The sequence below is a fragment of the Mus pahari genome, chromosome 19 (assembly GCF_900095145.1).
Source record: "Mus pahari chromosome 19, PAHARI_EIJ_v1.1, whole genome shotgun sequence".
Lineage (NCBI taxonomy): Eukaryota > Metazoa > Chordata > Mammalia > Rodentia > Muridae > Mus > Mus pahari.
The window spans coordinates 57,033,490-57,048,911 of record NC_034608.1 but is presented as its reverse complement, the minus strand read 5'-3'; the positions used below and the strand labels follow the sequence as shown (position 1 = coordinate 57,048,911).

General features: G+C 38.6%; 1 protein-coding gene across 2 annotated transcripts in view; it reads right to left on the bottom strand.

Annotated features, from left to right (window-relative positions):
* Positions 1-1,602: 1,602 nt before the first annotated feature.
* Positions 1,603-15,422, bottom strand: part of Micu3 (mitochondrial calcium uptake family member 3) — an 80,836-nt gene continuing 67,016 nt past the window's right edge. For both annotated transcript variants that reach the window (XM_021219422.2, XM_029531976.1), the window contains 6 exons: positions 13,644-13,744; positions 13,016-13,187; positions 9,948-10,056; positions 7,488-7,645; positions 5,830-5,898; positions 1,603-3,384 (listed from right to left, as the gene is read on the bottom strand). In XM_021219422.2, coding sequence (XP_021075081.1) covers positions 5,830-5,898; positions 7,488-7,645; positions 9,948-10,056; positions 13,016-13,187; positions 13,644-13,744 — 609 coding nt within the window. In that variant the 3' untranslated portion in view covers positions 1,603-3,384. The remainder of the gene's footprint in view (positions 3,385-5,829; positions 5,899-7,487; positions 7,646-9,947; positions 10,057-13,015; positions 13,188-13,643; positions 13,745-15,422) is intronic.

Below are 15,422 nucleotides of genomic sequence, written 5' to 3'. Positions count from 1 at the left end.
TTCACAGGTTGAGAAGCACTGATAATAATGAACTCAATTGCAATGCAATACTATGTAATTAAAATATATTTGGAGTACAACTGTAGCTGAGTAGACATTTTAAACCCTACGATGTTCTTATATAAATGTCTTGCAGATAATGTTACATCAACATCATAAATGAATTTGCTATTTTTCCATTACATACCATTTCACTGAATTTATGGGCATATTAAAATTATAAAAATATACATCAGGATACTGTGATCTAGAGATAAAGGCTGAGGCAACAATTTTGTGTTATTCAGACAAGCTTCCCCAGCACTGGCAAAGGACAGCAAACCACACCACATGCTCATTAAAACCATCTTTGCCATCTGGAACTCACAGGAAAACACACAATATCATTTTACCTTTATGTGCATGCATTTAAAATTATTTTTGTCCTATTAGTCTCAATTAAAAAAAATCTCTCCCCATTCAGATTCCTATTCTATGTGCTTGTTTTTTTGTTTTGTCTTTTTTTTTTTTCCTACCAACTTCTTGTCTTTCACTAAGCGGACAAAATTATCCTTGAAAGATGAATTTCATAGTAACTTTTTTTGGATATTTTATTTATTTACATTTCAAATGTTATCCCCTTTCCCAATTTCCCCTCTGGAATCCCTCTCTTCCATTCCCCTAACCCTGCTTCTATGAGGGTGATCCCCCACCCACCCACTCCCACCTCCCTGTCCTGGCATTCCCATACACTGAGGAATTGAGCCTTCACAGGACCAAAGGCCTCTTGTCTCACTGAAGACCAGACAAAGCCATCCTCTGCTACATATGCAGCTGGAGCCATGAGTCCCCCCATGTGTACTCTTTGGTTGATGGTTTAGTCCCTGGGATCTCTGGGGGTACTGGTTGGTTGATATTGTTGCTCTTCCTATGGGGTTGCAGATCCTTCAGCTCCTTCAGTCCTTGTCAACTCCTCCATTGGGGACCCCGAGCTTAGTCCAATGGTTGGCTGCGAGCATCTGCCTTTGTCAGGATCTGGCAGAGCCTCTCAGGAGTCAGATATATCAGCATTATTTGCAAATATTCAAAACATTTCAGATGACTTAAGCAGCCCCAGTGAGTTATCTCTACCTCCATTGTATAAGCAGAAAGGTATACGAGTGATACGAGGGAAGTCACTGTCGTTCACTCTTCTCTTACCATTTTAACTGGTCAGGGTATCTTATTTACTCTCATTTTTACATTATCTTGCCACCCTATAAACAAATCCATTCACAATAAAGCAATAAGGAGTAGTGTGATTAATCTCCTGATGATAAATAAAATATCTAATTTATAAATAAATAAATAAATAAATAAAATACAAAACAAAAACGAAAAAAAAAGGACTAGTGTGAATATATTATGTTATTTTCTTGGGACACTGACATACTTATAAAGGATCTTTAAATAGGCTCTTTAATTTTTAATCCATATTAACAATGGAAACCTTGTTTCCATGTATGTGTGATAATATAACTAGTAGACAAAGATTAATTTGTATTTTTTCAATTATTTCACACACCATGTATTTATTACCAAGAACAATCTAGGCCTAAGACATGATAAATGTGTAGGTAGCTATCTCTCTCTAGGCATCAATGACTAAAGTTTCAAAGCAAGTGAAATTACATAACTCGACTGCATTTGCACATTTCTGTTTCTTTATTGGTGCAATAAATAATATCAGACAAAGAATGTGGAAAGGTCTAAAAAACATAATAATAATAACACCAAAATAACAGTTTACAAATAGGCTGATGCAGATCAACTTCACATTCAATAACTTAAAGCCAGTGTTTCCTATTTTCCTATGCAAAGCAAAGTCATGGTTGGAGTGTATGCAATTTATACTACGTGCATCTTGCAAAAGGAGATAAACAAATCTATTACTCTTTTGACATGCAATACATAGATATATTAACTTAAACTCATTGCATTATTTTATAGTACCTTTGTATAAACCAATTTTATCAGGTAGCCAAAGTTCTATTAAATATTCTAAAATTATTTTTCAACATGAAAATCTAGGATTTCTTTTTTCTTTTTCTATTTCTTTCTTTCCCTTCCCTTCCCCTCTCTTGCCTTTCTTTTTCAGAGTTGGGAATTAAACCTAAGGCCTCACGCAAGCACGGCAGGCAAACCCTCTGCACCAAGCTACTTACTGCCCCAGTGGTTTCTCTTTGGCAGGGTTCTTCTAAGTTGCCGAGATGGCTTGAGTTCGCACTACAGCCAAGCAGACTTTGAGTTGTGACCCATGCTGGCCAGCCTCTCAAGTTGGGTTTTCAAGAGAAAGTTTTATTTTCTCTTTTAAGACATATTATTTCGATATAATGGATTACATAGAAATGATTCATCACTACTGACTGGATCAATTTTGAATGTGGTCCTTTTTTTCAAGAAACAAAACATTATCTCCTACCTATTAAATAAATATACATCAACCTTCTAGGCCATTTATATTAGCTTTGATGCTGTAGACATATATAACAATATCCAATGTTACTGTTCTTAGTTCCATATGTCACACCTGCGACTAGGAGTCCCAGGGTGGTGCTTACTACTGCCACTGCTCTTGCTCCTAACATCAGTACATGGCTGCTGTCTTTTCTTAAAAAAAAAAAAAAAAAAATCTAAATTTCTGTTAAAATAAAATAACTGAATCTCTGTTGGCTTTGGTACAAAAACAAAACACAAAGAACAGCAAAAACAAACAAAAATTTACATAAATCCAACAACGTATATTACATAAGTACTTTTAAGAGCTGAAAGTACAATGTAAACCATCCTATTGCTTAGTAAATTTTCACTTGTTTTCTGAAATTACTTCAGTATAATTAAATACAAGATAAATAACTGAGACTTACTAACAATTTAAGGGCCCAGGACAAATCTGAAGCAATATTCACTGTATGAAAACACGCTCACAGTGCAAACCTGAGGAAAATGTGTTTCCATCTATAGTCTATAATTCATAAATTATTCTGAAATAAAGGACATTTCTAATAAATAAATAATCTAAATATGAGACCAGGCAGTCATCGGGACTACCCATGTTTAGGGAATGAAGAAGTTCAGAACAGTCAGTCGCTGCTCTGAAAGCTTGGCTGATTATATTTAGTGTTTGCAGCAAGTTTTCTCTGGCGGTGCCCAGGTTCAGCCCCGGCTAATGCTTGTAATTAGAAGATGCAGTTTTCCTGTTGGATGCTGACAAACTCCATTCAAGGAAAAAAAAATGTAAATTTCATAACATTTCACGTTCCCTTCATTTTCTGCGTGCTCTGACCTTACATTTGGATCCACTCAAAATCTTGCTCCTTGCCTGGTCACATAGGTCATAATCCTTCAATTCTTGTTTAGGATGATCTAGTTAAAAAACACACACACTTAACACCAAAGCAATATTTATGTAAGTCAAGGTAATGACATTAAACTTTTACAGAAATTATATGAAGCAGTCAGGCATCTAATTAAAAACATACATATAAAACAAAAGAATCAAGTATTTAAAAAACTTTAGTTTAAAAGTGCATAGCTTTTTAAAAACTGTATTTATCTGTTTCTATTTGTGCATGGAGGTAGCATGTGAATGTGCCATGGCCTGCATGTGGGAGTCCATGATCATTTCCATCATTGGGATACAGGTTGAGGTTTGTGGCAAGTACATTTATCTACTAAGATATCTCAGTGGCCTGGGTTCATATTTTGTTAAGAAACTCCTTTGACATTCAGTTTCAGAGAGGTATAGATTTAGGCGATCACTTTAAGCTACAGTTCTATGCACTAATACGGACAATCAGTGTTGGTACGAAGCTATTACAAGCAGAGTTAGATACTATGTTCAGGGATGACACTACTTTTTCAGTGCATTGGTCTTGTTCCGTAAGGCAGCACACAGCTTCTCAGGTAGCTGAATCACAAGTTACCCAAACAGATAAACAAGCCTGCTCTTCTCTCAGTATTTTAAACCACAACTTCCCAATGTGGATTCCATATACTGCGAGACTTCAAAGCTACTTCACAAAATGCTGACACTGCTGGTTCTTTTTAGAAAGACAAAAACAAACAGTAGCATCCTGAAAGCCGATAAACTTTATGAGGAAAGTAGCAACGTGGCCATTTCTTTTACATGTCTCAGAGTTGACAAAGTGTGATGACTGGTTAGTGTTGTCATCTTGACAGGAGCTATAGTCACCTGGGGGACAGGCTTCTGGACATGCTTGTGGCAGTTACAGTGGTTGTATAGTGTGAGGTGGGTGATTCATTGCTCTCTGGCTGGGATTGTGAACAGTGTGAACGGGGGGCCAGGGATGTAAGTGGCAGGAGGCAGTGACTGCCCTCTGCTTCCTGACTGTGATGGTGTGTGAGCAGCTGCTTCACAGTTCTGCTGCCTTGCTGCCAGGACAGACTGCATTCCCTTAGACTGTAAGCCAGAATAAATCCTTAGACTGTAAGCCAGAATAAATCCTTTCTCCCTTAAGTTGCTTTTGCCAAAGTAGTCTATCATAGGCACAGGAAATATACAGATTCTAAGAAACTGTTCTTTTTACAAACCACTCTGGGGAACAGATAAAGTGCCTCAAACTTGAGAGAACTAGTAAGAAATATACATAAGAACATATACGCATCTAAAATAAGCAACAAGACCTCCATCATGGGAATCTAGCACAGTTGACCAACAGGATATAGTTATTATTGATGTTAAAAAACAAAACTAACCTTTCTGGAGATCAACATGTTTGAAATATTTCTTTGATTCAAACAAAATCAGAACAGACTTCCTGATTCATCCTCAGTTACTACAATGATGGGTGATAACATATTAAGTAAAAAAATAATTTGACCATAAGAACAAGGGGGGAGCTCAAATCATGGTTTGTCATTCACTAGCAAGTTGTCCTGAGAAACCACTTTCTAATTCTTGACTCTTTTTGTTGTTAAATGAGTTGTCAATCTAGTATGGGGCTAAGGCTTATAACCCCTGTACTCTGAAGATAGAAGCAAGAGACTTCCGAGTTGGAGACCACAGAAATCAAGAGCTAGGGATGGAAACCAGCGGTAATGTGGTCACTGGCTGCCTCACATGCCCCAGGCTGTAGGATTGAGCCTCAATAATGTAGGTAAGGGTGAGAAACATATCTATGTGTGAGAATGAAGAGGGATGCTTGGTATACTGCCACGCACCTAAATTCCTTAATAGTAAAGCTGCCATTTTTGTGGCAACCATTTAGAAGCATGCTCCTCCAAAGCAGTGGCACATGCTCCCTAGGTGCTACAGGAACTATGTTACAAAGTATATCTTAGATTTATTATACTGTTCCTGCACAGGAATGGAACTACACATTTAACCAAAAATTTCTTCCTTCCTTTTTCCTTGAGAGAGTTTATCTGTACCCCGGAGTGGCTTGGAAATGGCTATGGTACTGAGGATGACCTTGAACTTCTCATTCTTCTGCTTTTGTCTCAGCTGCTGGGAAAAGGGATGCACTACTACACCTGCTTTACATGGTTCTGAAGACAGTGCACAGGGCCTCATGCGTGCTAGCTGAGTATCCTTCCAACTGAGCGATGGCCTCAGCTCCTTAACATACAGTTTTAAAAGTATAACACCCTCATTGTCTTCACAAATTGCAGGTGATAATTAGATTTCTATCAGTTGTTCTCTTTTCTTGTGGCACATGGGATTGAACATGTGTTCTACCATTAAGATCTAACCCTGATCCCTTCCCAGCTATTGTCTAGATGTTATGAAAAATAGTGGTGGTTCTTCATAGTTACTGAAACAATCAGGATAAACCTAAGCTAACATACTTATCTGCTGTGAAGTTCCTTTTTCAGGCAGGATTTGAAGGTCGGATACTTCTGGACTGTTTTATAACCCTGTAGAATAAAGGATTACAAATGTCCAAATGTATGACAGCATTATTTAATTTATATGTTAACTATAAGCCAAACTTGTGCAAACAGCATGATGCTGGTTACCAGAGGCGGGGAGGGTTGGCAGACACAGGAACAAGTGAACTGAAAGGCACAGTGTTCTGGTCACACAAGAGAAATCCCTTCTCAAGATGGTCATAGAATGGCGACCAAAGCTAACAACCATGTGCATTTCAGACCTGCTTACAAATAGAATCAAATGGCTCAAACTACAAGCAAGTATGAGATTACATCAATTAATCACTCCACAATGTATTCATGTAACAAGATTCTACACTGTATCCCATAAAAACATGCAATGACTGTATCTGCCCCTTAAACATTAGTAAGAATATGTGTAAACACAAGTAAACCATGACAGAAACGCAGGCACACATGGAGAAGTGAACACAAATTGAGAGTCACTGCCTCAGAGTGAAAACTGTGCCAAAGGCTTACAGTGTGGGTCACATGAACCTTAGCCCTCTTACTTTTTTTTTTTTATTATTATTATTATTTTCTTTATTTACATTTCAAATGCTATCCCGAAAGTTTCCTATACCCCTCCCCCCCACCTCTGCTCCCCTACCCACCCACTCCCACTTCTTGGCCCAGGCCTTGCCTTGTGCTGGGTCATATAAAGTTTGTAAGACCAAGGGGTCTCTCTTCCCAGTGATTGCGGCCTCTTGTGAGGCTATGCCAGTGCCTGGCAAACACAGAAGTGGATGCTCACAGCCCTCTTACTTTTTTTGCAGAAGAATAAATGGATCTCTACATCAATCCTTATGAGTGTCTCTAGTGTCCACTAGGTGGCACTTAAGTACAACAGCAGCTTTTTCAAGACAGCTTGGGCAAAGTCAGTCCTTCAACAAACCTTTGAATTTCAACAACTAAGATGATGTTTTTTTCTATATGTATGGATTTTTCTACTTAAAATGTTTATCCCTGACTATAGCAGCTGTTAATTTTAACAGATTTTTTTCCTCTTATGTTTCTAGAATATCCACTAAATATGTCAGATGTATAAACAATTATTGAGCCAAATTATAACAGAAATTTAAAAAAATGATTTTGAGAAAAGACAGGTGAACTTCTGTGACTTTTTAGTATGTCGATTATAAAAATAGTACAGGAAACAAAATTGATTTTCAGTCTGTTTTATGCCATAGTATAGTGAATGTGCACTGACTTAAAGCCTCCATTCCCTACAGGGAGCATCTGACGTGTAAGGAGGAGCAGGGATGTTTACTAGCAAGTCTGAAAGCTAATGGGAAGACTAAGGAAAAACCAAACCAAACCAGCATACCCCCCCCCCCCACACAGTGATAAAGACACTTCCTAACTGAACACATAAATGAATTAAACAACGAAATTTATTAATATGTTTTTAAAATTTATCTTTTATCACCTCACACTTTTTTGAAAGCAGGTTAAGGGCTATACAAAGTTTTAAAAAAAGCATTCCATGTTTATAGCCTTAACATTTCACATAAACTTTTTCTGAACCTAGGTTTAAAACAAATTATCAAGAGGTTTAAAATCTGCAGGCTTACCCGGAATCCTCTATGGAGTCTGTCTTTCATAATCCCAATAAATTCTTTATAACTTAATTGGTCATCTTTGTCAACATCAAAAATCTTGAAGACAGTGTTCACCAAATGTGGTGAAAGTTTCAGTCCAGTAGCTACGTATACAGCACGTTTAAATTCATCTAGATAAAGGTCATAAAAAAGAAAAAGCAGTATTTTTCTTTTAGTACATGATGCTAACCATTGCAAAGGTTATAGAAAGTTTTTTGTAAGCATGAGCCATGATGATATACCGCAGATGACTGTCATTCAGGGAAAAAGACGACACTGTGGTTTTACTGAAAAGAGCAAGTGGCAGCTCTACGGGGTTAATACTACACACTCCCCCCCCAATCAGGAAACAAATTCCCTTTTATTATTTTTTTAACTTATTTTATTAGATGTTTTCTTCATTTACATTTCAAATGCTATCCCGAATGTCCCCTATACCCTTCCCCCACCCTGCTCCCTTGCCCACCTACTCCCACTTCTTGACACTGGCGTTCCCCTGTATGGGGCATATAAAGTTTACAAGACCAAGGGGCCTCTCTTCCCAGTGATGGCCGATTAGGCCATCTTCTGCTACATATGCAGCTAGAGACATGAGCTCTAGGGTACTGGTTAGTTCATATTGTTGTTCCACCTGCAGGGTTGCAGCCCCCTTCCGCTCCTTGGGTACTCTTAACAGGGATGCTGAGTGAACAGCTACCCTCGGGAAGAGACACCGTAGAGGCTATGATGATAAATCAGCCCCCAACAAACAGTTCAGATGGGAGAGAGGATTTGCAGAAATAATCATTACAAAGGATCATACAAAACATGGTGGTAAAGTGCTCTGCGAATTTGGAGATGAGTGATTAATTCTGTCTATAGTGCGGACACAGAGGGACGGAGAAAAGGGCTGGCAATGATTTCAAAAGGCTACGACTGTGTACTGGAGCTATGTCCTGAAGGATGGATGGATGGTTTCAGCCCTGCGGATGAGAACTGACAGATAAGCGCACCCGAAGGAGCACACGCTGTGAGGGAGAGAGCAGGGAGTGTGCTGTCAATGAGCAGTCTGCTGAGGTATATCTCAGAGGACAGGACCTGGGGAGGCGCTGTGGAGAAGGTGGGGTTGGGAACCTGTGTGTTCTCCTATAGACAACGGGAGACTTGACAAGCTGTCCACGGCAGTTGTGACTTTTGGTGTGTTTCAGGAAGAGCTGGTGAAGGTGTGCTGCTTAGGTGTCTATTGCAACAGCCCTTAGCAGGCGCGCGGGAAGCAGCGAGGAGAGGACACATGGATAGTGTTCCAAGGAAAGGACATGTGGTTCCAAGCATGTGAAAAGGTGACACGAAGTTCTCCTGTTTTCTAGTTCATAAAACAAGAGAACAACGTTCTGCATCACCAAATACAGTGATGCTAATTTTTTGAAAGAATACATTATATATTAAAGATACATTGTATTAAATATATGACATGTACTATATATTAAGTATTTAGATTTCATTTGTTGAGACATGCTTTCCAGTGTTTGAACATACAGCTTAGAGAAAGAAAGGATAGGAGGAGATGCTTGGGTTTCTCTTAGCCAATGACTTAGGGAGGCCACACAATAGATGCACCGAGTGGGTGCTGAGTGCTTCTGCAGCTGGGACTTGAACCCACACCCCCACGGTCACTGCCCTGCCCCTTCTGCTCCTGAGAGGAGTAACTGGCATCAACATTAGGGCGCAGCTTCACATTCCCCTAGAAGCTGAAAAAAAAAAAAAAAAACAATCTCCAGACTATAATCTGAAATTTAACATAATAGATTCTGGCAGAGGCAGGGGAATTGCCTTAAATACATGAATAGACCTTACACCACAGCAGAGCCCTTTCAGTAAGGACAGGGTGGTAAGGGAGAGAACCTGGAAGGATTTGGCTTCTTAGCCAATCCATGAACAAAGGCTGAGGCAGTCCCAAGAACAACTGTGTTTGAAGTTATAGGACACATGTGGTTTTTTTTTTTGTAAATTAAAAAAAAAGATAATCAATTTTATATATCACTCTCAAAAAACTGGTTAGTGTAAGCTAATGGCAAGAGGCTCTGCTCATATATTTCTGGTTTCTGATTGGAAAAGACAATGAGAATTTCTGGAACTGGTGAATGGCCAGCAGCAGCTTCTACGAGGACACATTGGTTCCCTGATGTTCCCAAGTAGTCATGAGGTTTCTTCTTACACCTTTTACAATAAATATTATTAATTCTTCCCAATAACATGAAAGGCCAAATATAAACCCAACAAGAAATCAGCATATTTCCTTAGACTTGGCATAATTTTAAGTTTCAGAACTGATTTCCCACAGAAATGATAAAAGCAGGCTTTCAGGCTCTCACTAGCCTGTTACCAGAGCCTCTGGGAACAAGGTGGGGCTGCTCTGACGCTGACCTTTTGACCTTTGGAAAGATGACCTCTTACCTTGTCCTATAGAGCGGCTTGCAAAGTTATACATGTTGAGAGCTATCGCAAAGTCTTCTAAGTTGTTCAGAAACTGGAAAAATGACCTGAACTCATCAAACGTGATGCCCTATTTTGGGAAAATAAATGTGAAAAATTAGCATTGACAGATATTAGAATAAGTGTAACATATTTAGTAAAAGGAAACATTAAGAACTACAATATATTTCATAAGCAAGTACTTCAGGTGTGTTTGGAAAAACTTCTCCAAGTAAACTTAGGACTCAGGCACACTTATTTCTATTGGGTAGCACTGCTACATGCTTCAATAAAAATGACTGGAAAAGTTCCGATTATGATAATTCTCTTATTAAACATATAAGAGCCCATACAAACACATTTGCTCTGCATATTTCTTCCTTCACATGATTCAGGATCAGGCCATCAATATGTTTATAATGACAATACAAAAATCTAACTGTCCATGTCAACTGTCACTGAGTTATTCTCCTTCAGCCATGAAGATGCAGCCACGACAGCAGGGGGTGTGCAGTGACTCCAGGAAAAGGCCCCAAGAGGCCCAGTGCAGAGGACGCTGAGGATGAAGGACCTTGTTCGGAGCAGCCTGGTCTGAGACGCCATGCTCACAGGCTGCGGTTCTACCCAGGTGCTACTTCAGTTAATAGGAACATTACTTGAAATAAAAATACTGTATCTCAAGTTTGGATATAATCAACAAAATTGAAATAATTCAATATAGAGAAAAAAGAGAGAGAACATAGAGCCCACAGTTCCAGCTTCTCACATCCTGGCTTTGAATACAGCAGGGTAAGCAAAGAGGATCATGGATAATGGTGCTGGGTACTAACTAGGCAGGTGGTTTTTCCAGGCCCCCAGTTTAAAACGGAAACACAGCAACAGCTTCCTATCAGTCTTACTGGCTCCATTATAACGAAATCCAAGCCCATTCTCTTTCTGTCCACAGAGCTCTATCAGACCTGACACACAACTCCCTTCTCATCACCAACTACTTTCCTGGTTTGTATGAAATGTCTTTAGCATTTTCTCAAAGAACCTAAGTCTGTCCCTTTCCCCGCCCATTGCCATTTGTGGCTCTCCTGCCTACAACACTCTTCATCCAGGTCTCTGCACGGTCATTGCATACAGGCTCTGCTGCATCTCAAAGCTGCATCTCAAGAACTCTCCGATACGGCAGCCGTCTGTCCCAGTCTCCATGTCCTGGTCCTGCCCGCAGCATTTGCCTTTATCTGAAAATATCTTCTTTTGTACTTATTTTGCCTTTCTAACAGTGTACATTACATTACTACTAAAGAAGGATTTGCCTATTTTATCGCTTTAACATTTGTTCCTATAGTAACGCTTATAGATATTTAATATCTATGAATGAAAATGAAAGTAGTTTAGACGGGTTAAGTGCCATTCAAATATCACCTTTTCTTTCTTTTCTTTTACTGGGGAGAAAAGGACGAGTGGTGGGTGGAAGGGAGAGATTTAAGTAGAGTGCCGTAGAACCACTGCCTTAGAGTTTTGGGTTGGAGTGGCCAAGTGTCTTAGGTCCTTAGTATCTCCATTTCCAAAAGAAATATGCCAATGCCTGCAAGGTTGCTCTGGGAGTTGATGAGGGAATCCAGATCACGAAATCACCGTACTGCATCCATGATGATGTAATTTTTTTCTATGATAATAATTGTAGAGCTACTTCTATAATTAAATTTGTAGGAAAGCTGAATTTAACTTCAGATTTTTAAATTTTGGAATGATTTTAAATATAAAAATTAATTGTTGAAAAAACCTGAAAACTTTCTATAAAGTCATCCTGCAACTTGACCTTCTGAGCTAGTTTTTCAAATTTCCATTAAGAAAAAGAAGACAGATTAAAAAGTCCTGTGTAATACTATAGTAGTTTAAATAGCATAATTATGATTTTTATTTCTAGGGAATTATCTGCTGGTCAGGAAAATACAGCTTTGTGAGTAAAACAGATATAAGTCACTTGATTAAAAGGTAATGTAAACTAATAGCCAAACGCACCAAGCCTCTCCCCAGCCCCAGCCCCTTAGGAGAGTCTGAGAATTGTTAACATTGTCACAGTGTATCCACTCTAAACAAACTCCAACTATTTGCCAGTTTTCTTCAACAGTTTAACCTGATCCTTCCATAAACACAAATGGTAGGCAAACATCCCAGGGCTAAAGAGATACTTGTGACAGCAGTTCTATTTGGTTGCAATGAAGCATTCAAACACCACTAGATAATGCAACTGCTCAAAAGGGCTGACACTACATTTGCTACGAAGCAAACAGATAAGGTCTTGTCTTGGGTTCTTAACCATTCATGCCACCAAAAGCTGCAGAAAAGCCTCTTCAAATGTAGATAAGATCACTCACTCATCGATGGCACTCTTCAAATGACCTTTTATTAGAGGTGCTATAGAAATGAACAGTGGGTGACAGAAATAATGTCAATACCAGCTGCTTTACGTATTTTGGTACTAGTCAAAACACCAGAAGAACTGATCAGAATTCTCTTGAAAAACAGCAATAGTCATAATTTAAAAAAACAAAACAAGCTAGAGAAAGTACCCAAGGAGCTGAAGGAATCTGCAACCTTCTAGGTGGAACAACAATATGAACTAACCAGTACCCCCTGAGCTTGTCTCTAGCTGCATATGTAGCAGAAGATGGCCTAGTTGGCCATCATTGGGAAGAGAGGCCCCTTGGTCTTGTAAACTTTATATGAACCCAGCACAGGGGAATGCCAGGGCCAAGAAGTGGGAGTGGGTGGGTAGGGGAGCAGGGCAGGGGGAGGGTATAGGAGACTTTCGGGATAGCATTTGAAATATAAATGAAGAAAATATCTAATAAAAAATAGAAAACAAAACAAAACCTAATAGCCTTAAAGACTTTTAAGTATTTCTAAGACTAATGATCTTTACTTGAATATAATATATTCAAATATAGGTTTTAATTCACAGAGGAGCTAGATTAATAAAGTTATTTAGTAAGTCATTACAAAATGGCATTTACTAAACAGTGCTTCAAGATAATGGCTATAACAAAATTAAGCACCTTTTCTTCAGATATACTATAGCGCACATTTTCCAAAAATACTGATGTATTTTCCACATTAGTATAACGCAGAAGAATATGGGCAAAATCTTCTTCACTGATAGTATTCATTCCATTAGAGTAGGAAAGAAATTCTATTTCTAGAACTTCTGTTTGTAGATTATCCATAAATCTGCAATAAAATAAAGAAAAATAAGCACGATAAGTGATCAGACATTTACCATCCTAGGGAAGGTGATATGGAAATAATTTAATAATTACTGCTCAGTGACTGTGGCTCCTGAACAGGTAGCCCTTCCCTTGGAGTTTAAGCCTGCCTGTCTGCAACGTGGTCACCACCATCTTGTAGGGTGGGGATGGTACTGGTCATCGTCGCTGTGGCTTAAGACTGAGGAACTGACTGAGGAAATCTCTTCCAAATACACATGATGTAATAATGCATGTGTACTCATTTCTTATCTTTTGGACGCTGTGCACCATTACTAATATACCTGCAGGCAGTGATGGCGGTGCACACTACACAGGATACTTTCCCTTAAGACCAGAGCGGCAGTTTCACTGTATTCAATGATTCCCAACACAACCTGACCTTAGCACTCTAATAATTTTAAACAGAAATTTAGCTCACCTATAAAAATCTTCAAAGTTGAGCTCAGCTTTTCCTTTCTTTCCAAAAAAGTGTACCAGGAGTGTAGTATCTGCTACTAAGCTTGTGATGTCATCAGCACGCTTAAAAAACATAATTTAAAATTAGCAACAAAAACAAACAAGTCCCAAACAAGACAGCATACTAAATATTCTTCCAAGAACTTTATCAAAATATAAGTCAGGAAAGGCTGGAGAGGTGGATCACTTTAAGAGCACTTCCTGCTCTTCTCCAGGACCCAGATTTGGTTCCCAGCATCCACATGATGGCTCCAAACCACCCATATCTCCAGGTCCAGGGCACCTCCTATTCCTTCTCGTTGTCACATGCACAGGCACATACACGGTATGCATACATATATGCAGGCAAAACACTTTTATATGTAAAATAAATCCAAGAATGAAGAGGTACAAGCATCAGAATGAAGAGCAAAGACTATAATCATGGATGGAACTACAACTAAAATATTCAAATTTTAACAATAGAAACTTGAGCAATACTGATCTTTATTGTTGAAAATGTTCATCAGTTATATTTTAAAAGTATTCTACCTAAAATTATTATGCATATAGGGTACCTATCGTGTTGACTGTATCAAGCAGTTATTTACACATCATTTAATTATACCACTTTTATTTAAGTAATAAGTTTCTTTTTCCTAAACAATCTGAACAATTCGATTGAAAGAGAGCTATGCTCCAAAGACACTGACTATATGGAAATGACAGAGAATGAGCTGAAACTTTCTTTAATCACATTTATTATATTACAACCAATTTTAAAATATGTGATGTGTTTAGAAAAAAGAACTACATTAGTAATTTATCAGTGGTACTTTTTTTCAAAGATAAGCATCATATAACTGTTGAATGTTCAAGAAGTTAATTCCACAGGATTTTCTCTTTACTCAACTTAATAAACTACATTTCCACAAACATATCCCGATGTGTCTGATTATAGTCCTCACAAGATGGAATTGCTTATGCAACTTCCCACTTTACTGCTTCATTAGTCTTCCCCTCTTCTTTCCTTTGTCATCAACTCACAACTACTTCATACATTCAAGTGCACAATTCAGGAAATTCAAATAATTACTGCTCATAGGAAATGTGAGAAGACAGCACAGGGCCACCGTTTTGACAGCAGTACAAACGGTTGCCACGGTCCGCGGTCACGTAGCTGAGACAGTGCTTATCAGCAGTCACGAGGCAGGGCGTTCTAGAAAAGATGGGACTAGTGGTAGGTGCATTTCACTTATTGCGTGCAAAACACACGCACTCCTCCAAGCCTTCGTCCTTGTCTTTCCCAGGGTAGTTGTTTTAGTAACATTAGGATCTTCCTTTTCTTCCTCCATAGGTCAAATACTTTCTTCTAAGCATCAGAATGCTGTAGATACTAGATCATCTACTTCCCCTTAGATGCCCATCTTTAGCTGCTTTTTAAAAAGTGACCCGTGCTACTTGGATTATTTATATTAAAAACCTGACTTTTGAGCCAGATATGATTTCACATGGCTTTAATCCCAGCACTTGGGAGGCTGAGACAGGAGAATCAAGAATTCAAGTTCCAGGCTAGGTGGTGCTATATGATGTATGAATCCCTATCTCAAAAAAGAAAAAGGAAAACAACAACAACAACAACAACAACAACAAAAACCCCCAAACCCAAATGCAGCCAGACAAAACTGCCAAAAACTCCTATCTTGTAGAGAATAAGCTAGTTATTGAAATTCTTTAGGAATTACCCCAATGCTCTGCTCAT